Raw genomic sequence first — 11,101 nt, 5'->3', positions numbered from 1 at the left:
TTAGGCTAGCTTTTTTTTTCATTCTGGATCATCAAGACCAGTGAAATCTACCATACTTTTTTTTTTATTTTCCTGCTCGGTACTCATCGGAATGGGTTCTTTATGTTTACAGGAAGATCGGAAGTGAATGCGACGTAGATAGGTCGAGAAGTGTCACAGACTGTCAGCAAGTCTCAACTTGAGTTCACGAGGCGTGCGTACGCCACAATCAGCTGATCAGTTTGCTGGGGGTTCGAGGAACGAGTAGTAGGTGGTACGCTTCATCAGGGCGCGGGGTGAGCGGGAGGGGCATACTACGCTTGCGGGGGCGGCGGGGGAATTTAAAGACTAGTGTGGCGCGAGCCGCTGCGGAGTTCGGTCCTCGTGTTGCGAATCGTTTGTGGCGCGGTGGCGCCTTCTCATATTCATTCTACTCTCATTCTGTGAAAAATTAGAGGTGCTGTGGCGAGTTCGCAGCAGTGTGGCTTGTGAGTAGAACTGGCGTGAGAGGGGAGTGAGATCAAGGGCCAGCATGAGCTCCAGAGAAGTCACCCTACTCGGCGGCTCCCCTTGGGGCTTCCGCATGCATGGCGGTCGTGACCTGCATCAACCCCTCCGCATCTCTAGGGTGAGTGGCTACTACATTCTTGACTTTTCTTTGTTTTTTTTCTTTTTTTTTCCTTCACCAGGTTTCTCTCAGGAAGATAAAAAGTTGCTCGTTATTGTTATGATAACCTGCAATTTTTAGGCGTTTATCAAGTTTTATACACATTTTTAGAGTAAAGTGTGGTCCGTTTTCAGCAAAGGATAATGATAATGTAATTAGGAAAATCTAATAACTTTGTTAAAGATGTAATGACGGTAGGAAATTTGTGAAAAAAGTTAATTTACCCAACTGTTCCTGAGGAGAAAGGAACTATTTTTTAAAAGTTCAAATTAAAAATAGGTACAGAATAATCTAAAAAATATAATAATATAATAATCTAAAAAAAAGATCTAACGAAATATCTGGAAAATCTCGCACTCATTGTTATTAAAAATCTAATTGGCTTTTGAAGGACTTGAAATGGCTCAATTTATTACATTTGCTTTTTAAATTAAAATCCGTCGTTAACTTTCAATTTGCTAACAACTTCTGTTAATTTATTCTCGTTATGGTGGCGAATTATTTCATTGTCCTAATTCATCTACTTTAATAAAATAATAACATTTAATTTATTTAAATAAACAAAATTATTTATCGCTGTTAATTCTTTAATATCAAGGGATTTGTCATTCAAAATATTGCATTTTCAACAGATTTCAAAAAATTTCGTGGAACTTCAAAGAAGCTTAAGAGATTTTAGCACAATTCAAATGATTACAAAGAATGCTATTATTATTTCAAGGGATTTCAACTAACTTCTATTTACTATATAGTATTGAAAGTATTAGAGAATATTAGCAAAGCCTTTCGCAGAATATATGTATGCATTTCTATCGATTTAGGAAGTTTTCAAAGGATTTTAGGGATTTCCCAAGTATTTCAAAATATTTCAAAACACTTCCAAAAGTGTTGCAAGTAAATTTAAAACATTTTGAAGTTTTTCACAAATTTTCTAAGGATACTAAGTGATTCAAAAATATTTCAAAGAATTGCAAGAGTGTTTTGAAATTTCATGACCTATGAAAGGATTTTAAGGAGTTTTAGAGAATTTTTACAGACTTTAGCTAATTTTAGATGGCGTCAAGGTATTTAGAGTGATCGGAATAATTTCTTTAAAGCTTTCAATGGATTTCTCAAATACTCCGCGGGCTATTTACATTTTTTGCCAAAACGACGCAAGATATAAAAAAAGTCAAAACAATAAAATTATTTCTGTAAAAAAGTTCTAGAAAAATGTCGCTCGATACTTTCTTCTATCTCGAGTTATTTTTTAGATTTTTGGAAAAATATACATAAAATCCTTTAAGATTTATTATTTTATTTTTTTATTATTTTTATTATTAAAAGATGTCGTCTGTATAGATAGAAGTTTCATTCAAAATTTGTTCTAAGTGTTAAATTATTTTCTGTTTTTATGAAACCAGAAAATTGCATTGTTGAAAAAAAAATTTTTAAGGAATTTATCAATATTCTCGCTAAAATCTCGAAAATAACCCATTATAGAAGAAAATGTCAAGAGTCAGTTTTCTAGAACTTTCGGAGAGAAAAATTTGTATTCCCCTACATTTTTCCATTTTTGGCAAAAACGTGATTTTTCGCTTTATAGACAAAGAAATATCCCGTTTCTTTAATTCAAGCCAGTTTTCGATAATCCGCTTTTTCAATTTTTAAGATCCAAATAATCATAAATTTGCACACAAACTTTTTTCTGCAAATCGTGAAGACAAGTGTCCTCTTATTCCCTTTGTAAAAGAACCTATTCGAGTGGAACATAATTCAATGACTTTATCATGACTGCCTGCGCGATTTAAAATTAATCCAGTTAGCAGAATCAATTATACTACATTATTGCCATAAATATATTTGCATAACGTATTATTGACATAAAGTGGATTTCATTCTGTCTTAAAAATATATTGCTAATACTGTGTAAATGGCCATTTTGATGCTGACTAGAAAAATTTTTCGTGTGATATTAACAAAGCAGCCTGGTGTCGCCAGGCCTTCACAAAAAAATCCCTGGCGGCGCCAGGGCCCGCTAGGGCTCGACTGCACCACTGAAACAAGAGTTCGGATTACATTTATGTAAAAGTTAACAATTTTTATTAATATTTTTTGCTATTGATTTGTATTCTGTTAATTTCAATATTACTTTCAAATTGGAAACATCCGTAGACATACATTTTAAAAAAATGTTAGGAAGAAGTCAACTGTATATTAAAATATAATTGCATTGTCGTCAGCAAAAAATATTGTTGTATTTGGATTTGCTATTGCGACTAAAAAAAATAATGAAATCCCAATATAAACACTATTTGTGTACATGTACATGAATTTTAATATTTAATTTATATATTTTAAAGTTAAACAATGTTCTGAAATTAGGAAATAAAGCCAAATACGAATAGTAAAAAATTTATTAATAGAAGTGTTTTTAAATAAAAGGAATTAGTTCCAGAAATAATTTTTTTATGAGAAGAACCAATTTCTATTTTGGAAGAATAAAGAGAAAGAGAAAAAACATTTGGTGGGCCTGCACTATAATAATTTATTGTTTATTTTTCATTATTTTAGTATTCATTACTTTTATATTGCTTCGAGTTATACATTTTTTACTATTCGTACTTGGCTTTATTTACTTATTTCACATTTTTGATTACTTTTAACGTAAATAAATAAAATATTAAAATTATTGTAGGTACTTGGCTGAATTTTTTCACACGCAGTGCCTTTTTTTGAGATTTAAGTAATTTCCACTTGTACAAACAATGTTTTCCCCTAAATATCGAGCAACGTGATTATTTTCTAACATTAATGACACAGATAAGGAATATTAATAGTGATATTTTTTGTCAAGGACAGATTTGAGTATTTAAACCCTAATTGTTTAAGCAATAATAAGTTTGAAACCATTTTTTCAGAAGGTCATGGATAGTTATTATTTCAGCTCAATTTTTTGAAATGAGAAAATACTGAATAAGAAACTACTATAACTAATTGTAGAAAACTTCAAGGGATATTACGAAATTTGAACGATTTTTTGAAAGTTTTCAATGGGCTTAAAAAAATTCCACTGGATATTGAAAAAATTTGGCAAGTTTTAAGTGGTTTCAATAGATTTCAAGGTATTTCAAGAGATATCTAGTCACCCTAAGTATTTAAAACGATTTTAAGGATTTTCCAAGTATTTCAAAGTATATTGCAACGGATTTCACAAGATTTCAAGGCCTTCCTACAGAACTGTTCAGGAATATCAGATAATTTCCAGGGATTGCAAAATAGGTTGAAAGATTTCAATAGGGCTGTAAGGATTTAAAGTAATTTTAACGGAATTAAATAATTATAAGACATTTCAAATAATTAAATAAAACTGGGATTTTACAGGAATTCAAACATTTTGAACTCATTGTGATAAATTAAAAATTTTTTGAGTTGTTCAAAGTACTTGGTCTTATTTGAAGAGATTTTATGAGGCTTGAGAAAAAATTGTAGAATTTCACGAGCTTTGATAAGATTTCAAGAAATTTAATAAAATTTTGAAAGGTGTGAAAAGTTTCAAAAGATTTCAAGATTGGTTAAACCCTCACTTAATACTGAGGCACAAATATTATAAGATACAAATATATTTATTTGTATTTGTAAATTATTGTATTAAAGTGCGTAATTAATTAGTAATACGTATTTTTTACAAATTTAACTCTTTTCGGTGCAATTCAACTTCTGTCGTTACGGAAATATTCAATAATAATCGCACACACAACGCGCATCTTTGTTTGGCTAGTTATTCAAGTAATATTGAAAATAACTTATTTTTCGAAAATGTATTATTTGTGAATGAAAAAGTATAATTCATCATAAACGAATAGTTTCATTTTTGGCCCCATATAACCCCTTTTGGGATCTAAAAACATGCCTTCAGTAAAAAATTTAAATTTCGTGGATTATAATTGAAGCTTAGTAATATTTTTGGCACTTTGTTGCATAAATCATTAATGCTTCATTTGCTATAAACTTAAAATTATTTTCAAAAGAGCTATTTATAATTTTCGATATTTTCCATGCATTATCCATTTATGCTCCTCTGACGCAAATAATGTGATTTACGAAAGCACAGTAAAAAAAAGTGTTCAAAATAATACTAACATCAATATCATTTTGATATGCAACACAAATTATACCGAATTCAAGAGCATTTTGATCGGCCGGAGTAAATGATCGTACTTTGAGAACATAATGATCTGATTCAAGATTATGTATGAAGTCAAACCAAGATGGCTGACGTTCTTAGAGTACTTTAGCTCAGATACAAATTTTTTTATGGTTTTTGATCGTGCAGTGTACTTAAAAATTACAAAAATAACGAAATCTGATATTAGAACACTTATCGTCTATTAATTTTTTAAACAAATATACTCGAAAGTTTATCGATGAAAAGTCAAAAGGTAGATTAGAACAATGATGGATTTCTTTAACAATGTAAGGAAGACTTTTATAAGTAATTTTTTAGCCTGTAATTTGTATTTTTTAATTAAATATTTATAGCTAAATAATAGCCCTCTAAGAACTATTTAGGACAAATTCTGATTATTATTGTTATTAAACGCGAGTAATGTAAAAAATAACATTTTTTAATAAAAAAATTGTATTGGTAAAATAATTGAAAATTGTTAAAAATATGAGTCAAAATTTTAAATATTAATTTTGTTATGCAAACTTTTTGATTCTAAATAAAGGATTCTACTTTTTGTAATTTTCGCAAGAAGATCCCAATTTCAGAATCGAATAAGTGAAAAAGAAGCCGAATTATCTTCCCACGATGTTTAAAAGTCGTATAACTATTTAGCAACTTTGTGTACTTTATCTTTTTAAATATATTTATCATCTGTACGCCAGGTGAAAAGTTAAACATTAGTGGAAAAAACAAAACTACTTCGGCCTAATTAGATGACATCTTAACTTCTTAAATAAGATTTGATTAATTATAATACATTTGTTTAATGTTCAAGGATAAAATAAAAACTAGGGGTCACGTATAATAGAATAGAAAAGTAAATTCAACGAAGGTAGCCATAATAACACGTACGCATTAGAGCGTTGCCCCATATTATTTTCATTTTTTTATAGCACTTTCAGTGCTTCAATAAAACTTAATTACATTTCAAAATTTAATTTATAATTTGTTTCAATTTGATTCTTTCAAAATAGAAATTGTGACTAATTAAAGACTTAAAATTTTCCTCCGAATAGCTAAATCCTGGTCTAAAAATAATGCTGTAGCTCATTCCGAATCATTCCCAGCGTATTTGAGCTTATGAAAGACCAATATTTATATAGCAATGAAAAAAAATAGAAAAAGAAAAAAAGTCAACTTATCACTCTTTTCCTCATTCCTTCTCAGACCTTTTTATACTACTGGGGAATCAATATATTTTATTTTTTAATTTAATTTTAACTTTAATAATTTAATTTAAACCATTTTCTAGCATTAAATAAAAAAGTACAACGTGAGTCAATAAGAGCTGGTCTTTGGACCAGGACTTTGGTCTTTGCATTTTTTAATTATCTCCGAAATATTGAGTTTCTGAAACAAGTGGAGTAGACTAATTTATGTCTGTCTTATCACTTTAGCTCTTTTTTTGATCTGTGCCCACTTTAGCACATCTTCCAAATTCATATATTTCGTTTCCATTTCGTGAAATAAAGACATTGTAGAAAAAATGAAGATTGTCGCTTAACGACGTGAACATAATCGCCTTATTAACCCAGTTGATTTAATTTTTTTTTATTCGAAAAATCTCAGAAATTCTGAGAAATTTTTTAATTTGTTCCTGGAAAAAGTTGAAAAGTCCTGGGATTATGAAAAATAGACTGAAAATCTTTATTTTTATTTATTTTTGAAGTTTTAATAATTATTTTAGTGTTTTTCTACCTATTTTACAAATTCAGATGGATAGGAATTGATTAAGTTGCGTTTTGACGATTAGAATGAGCACGGGTACTTTTTATATTACATGTGAATTAATTATTTTTTACTTTATTTAAAATTTTTGTGTAGAACTAAATAATAGGCAAAACGCCTTTTAAAATTTGTATTGAACAATAATTTGATGTGCAGTACAGGAAAAAATGATCTACAGGCTTTTTTTTGATCTGTTGCTAAAATATTTCATTTTTAATAATATTAACATGCAATTTTATTTATCATAATATCGGGAAATTTAATCAAATTCAGGATTTGATAAGCCTAAGCTGAACCATTTTCATTTTTTCGAAAATATCCGATCATTTTATAAATTTTACCCTTTGCATCCAACTTGGGATTTCTGGATTATTTATTTAAATATAATTATTAGCATATTTCTGCTTTTTTCTTCTGATTTAGACAATAGGCGTAATTTTAATTGAATTTACGAAAGATAATTCTATTCCTTAAAATATTCTTTTCGATTATACTCGTCACGTTTTTATTGCGTATTATTTAACGAGTGATATAATTGTAAAGAGCTTGTTAAGGAATAGAATGAACTTCAGTAAACAAAGTAACCTCAAATATTTGTTCATTATTTGTACTTGGGTTCCTCTCCTAAAATTTGTTGCAATAATCAATGAGCGTTTTATTGTTGATTTTATAAATTAAGTTTATTATTAAGTGATTTTAAAATAGAGCACACACACCTGGAAGATCCTTAAAGGCATGTACCAGAATATTAAGCGATCAATTACATAGTTTATATTCAGCGGGTGTATATTTAAAAAAATGTAAATCTTGTGTTGAAATTTTGGGAAATTGTTCAAAATTTATGAGGACATGTCTGTCTGATCTATTCGAGTTTTTATTTTATTTAAATAGTGCAATTTTATTCCTTTTTAGTATCAAATGTAATTGAAAGCAAGGTGTTAGAGCCATAGCTTAATTATAAACAATAAAATTGCATTAATTAGACCAAATAAAAGTTCAAATGTCGCAGACAGACGTATCCTTATATATTTTTGATCGACCTTTGAGGATTCAGATTTATTTAAGGTGCTAATTTATAAACGGCATTAGTCTGGAACTCGACTGGCTGTTTATTGCAGCATTTTCTCGTCGAAAGATTACATACTTGTTATGCAAATGAGAGTTTGAGTGAGATACATCGCACAGTTTAGGATGTACATCAGGTGATAATAAGCAATATGTTGCGTCTTAAGATTATGTAGTTTTCCGGCTCCAAGGCCAAAGTCGATGACGTTTTTTGCTTACTTATACCGTTTAAAGTTTAAAAGCAACCATGTTTCATCGAATCACCCGTTACGTAGTCTTATTAATCTCAAGTGTGCAACTCAATGGTTCGTTTCCTAAAAATAGTGCAGACTTGATGAAACAGGCGTTATCAGAAATCTTCTGTAATTCATTACCGGTTCTTAGAATTTTATATTATTCGTGCCAGATTACTTTATATTTGATCACCCATGATCTGGTCGAATTTAACTGATTTGATTATTGCGTAATTCATTTCGTTTCCTCTTTGAAAACAGTATTGCAATGTTTTAGGGACTTTATGAAATTTTTATAAAAGAAGTTTCGGAAGTTATTGAAAATTTAAGAAAACCTTGAAATTGACACTATTTTTTCAATATTTACTTAAAAACTAGACACATTGGCTTCGCCCTGGTCTTATTTTATACAGAATTTCGTAAACAATCAACCTTTTAAAGAGAAGGTTTTAGCTCTGGTATAATTAAAATTAAGAGAATTTATTCAGTAATAAAAAAAGAGGTCTCCTAAAACTTTTGCACGACAGTGTATACCATTTTATCTACTTTTCGAGATTTAGTAAGCAGAAAAAAGTTACACATGCACGCGGACATTCGAAAATCTAGGTCATTACAAACCTACCACTATGAGGAAACAATATCATTTTATGAATAAATTGATTATCAAAAGTGGTGGTTTACAAATTTTCTATATTTGTATGCTGTTTCACTCATATGTTCACTCAATTTAGAAGCAAATTATTAATTCTTCCATATTGTAATCTATCTGTCTTCAGAGCACTTCATTTATCATAAAATAAATGTTTTCACTTCTAGCTTATTTTTTCGATTGTTATTTGTATTTTGCAACTTTTTCTATTAATAATTTAGAAATTTTTGGACCTCTTCAAGAATTTTATATTTTTAAATTATGATTAAATCATTTCTAAATATTCTAAATGATAATATAAACATATTGGGTAATAATATGATTGAAAAAAATGTGTTTCAAGTAAGCTTATTCAAAGTTACCAATTCTTAAAACTTGCGTGAGTTTTTTTTATATAGTTCTTGTAAATATTGCCTATTGTCATACGCAATGAGATTAACTTTTCCTATCTTATTTATCTTTACCTTATCTCAGAACTTAGTCCAAGTCGAGGTTCAAGTCGATCTGGTTTCTTTTATTTCTTCATCAGTCAGCAACGTCTCAAACTATTTCATATTCTATGCTATAAAAAAGGCATGTTATTCATAAAAATATCTTAAATATCCATAATTGCTTTGATGCAATTTTTCGTCGTTTCCCTTATTTATAAAAATATAAAATATAAAATGTGGAACAAAATAATAACTTTTGAAAAGCAATATTGATTATGTTAAAAAGTCGACCATTTTAACCCAAGAACCAATAGAGTACGAAAATATAAAACTAAGAGATCAAAGAATGTATTTATGACGACTATGAATAATTTATCACGTTGTAGCACATGCGATTATGACGAAAAAAAATTTGTGAATCTTTGTAAAATATACGGAGAACAGATAAAAATGTGCGAAAAATGATTATTTTCACGATTGATTTAATTTTGACTTCAGCTTTTCAAAACATCCTCCCATTTGATAGCATGATAGATTAAAAATTATAAAGCGTGACCAACCTTTACTCTACAAAAATCTTCATGAGTATAAATTTTACCCCGCATTATGAATAATTTTAATAATTATTTCCGATTTTGATTGCCAAATATTTGTAAATCTTAAATACTTAAAAATGGTGTTAATATACTTTACTGAGATAATTTAATAAAAAAATGAATTTAAAAATACAAGAAGCAAAATTAAAGATTACAAATGCCGCTATTATTTTTAAATTAAATCGAACATTTTTAATAACTTTTCTATCCAATGTTAAATATTTCTTTTGCGTACATTGTAGCAAGATAAGTCAGTAAAAACATCCAGGAGATATGAATGAATAATCACTGCTTTTTCATTGCGTACACAAATTTATTAGCAGAACAATATGATATTAATTTGTTTGTGTTTATATACACAATGTTAATTATTTAAACACATATAAGAATATTGAGATAAAAATACCCTCGGGTCAACAGCAATCACTCTAAAGTCTTAGTCTAAAAATACAATAGGATCGTTCACTACTGACGGAAATTATATAATATATATCAAAAACAGCTGTTACTAAAGTAACCTAATTTTTTAAATATCAACATGAAAATGTATTTCTCCTAACAAAACGAAAGGTAATAAAATACTGCGTCTAGTAAGCCTAAGTTTAGGGCAAAATCTACTATGTAAATAATTAATATTTCTGAAGTTTTACAGTTTATTTTAAAGTTATTTCTCCATAGATTTTTTCAGTTTACCAGAATATTTTTAGAATATTTGCCCTAGATTATGCCCTATGGTCAAACTTTGTGTGAAGAATCACAACATTTTAAATTGTGATTGTACTCGAATTTTGTTATATTTCGCTATGCTAGGAGTAGAAGTTTGTATGGTAATATTATAAAAATAAACTCTAACAACCTTTGAGGCGTGTAGATAATCCTCCTTTAAAAATTAAAAACTGCTGATAAATTGGATACAATTTTCTGAAAATAGTTCCTTTTTCTGTCTAAAAGCTGCTAACAATAAGTAGTGATCTCTGTGATTCCTCCCTATTTTCTGCGAAGCGTGAAACGAGAGGCTCTTTTCTGCAGCTGCTATGGTAAATGCAAAATTGCAGACACTGACAAACGTAAGACCTTTTATTGATCGATTTCATTTCTGCTGTTTGTTTTTACTTCGACTCGTAAAATTCCTTCGCGTTGGCGAACAAAGTAAAGAAATTATAGTTTTTAATTATAATCATCAGTTTGAATTATTAAGGATTTCATTTTTATTTAAATTTTCACTAAAAAAAGTATATTTTGTTTAATTATTTACAAATTCTTTACTTAGCGTGTATCAACTTTCAGAGACTATTTTAGGAGACAATTCGGAGATGAAGCTATAGGACACCACAACTGCGATGTTGAACACGATGCGTTAGAAAACTCAATTGAAAAAGTCTGTGTCAATGAGGTTAGGGATATAATTAAGAACTTGAAAAACGGTAAGGCTGTCGGGGTGGATGGTATTAACGCTGAAATGCTTAAACACGGTGGCGAGTGTATACCACATAGAGTTTGCGAATTGATAAATTTATGTTTCGAGATGGGAGACGTCCCAGAC

General features: G+C 29.1%; 1 protein-coding gene across 1 annotated transcript in view; it reads left to right on the top strand.

Moving 5' to 3' along the window:
* The first annotated feature begins 350 nt into the window (after positions 1 to 350).
* Positions 351 to 11,101, top strand: part of LOC117181607 — a 327,912-nt gene continuing 317,161 nt past the window's right edge. The window contains exon 1 of the mRNA XM_033374469.1: positions 351 to 607. Coding sequence (XP_033230360.1) covers positions 512 to 607 — 96 coding nt within the window. The 5' untranslated portion in view covers positions 351 to 511. The remainder of the gene's footprint in view (positions 608 to 11,101) is intronic.

The sequence above is a fragment of the Belonocnema kinseyi genome, chromosome 10 (assembly GCF_010883055.1).
Source record: "Belonocnema kinseyi isolate 2016_QV_RU_SX_M_011 chromosome 10, B_treatae_v1, whole genome shotgun sequence".
Classification (NCBI taxonomy): domain Eukaryota; kingdom Metazoa; phylum Arthropoda; class Insecta; order Hymenoptera; family Cynipidae; genus Belonocnema; species Belonocnema kinseyi.
Note: the sequence above shows the minus strand (reverse complement) of the source record. Positions and strands in the feature narration are given on the sequence as shown.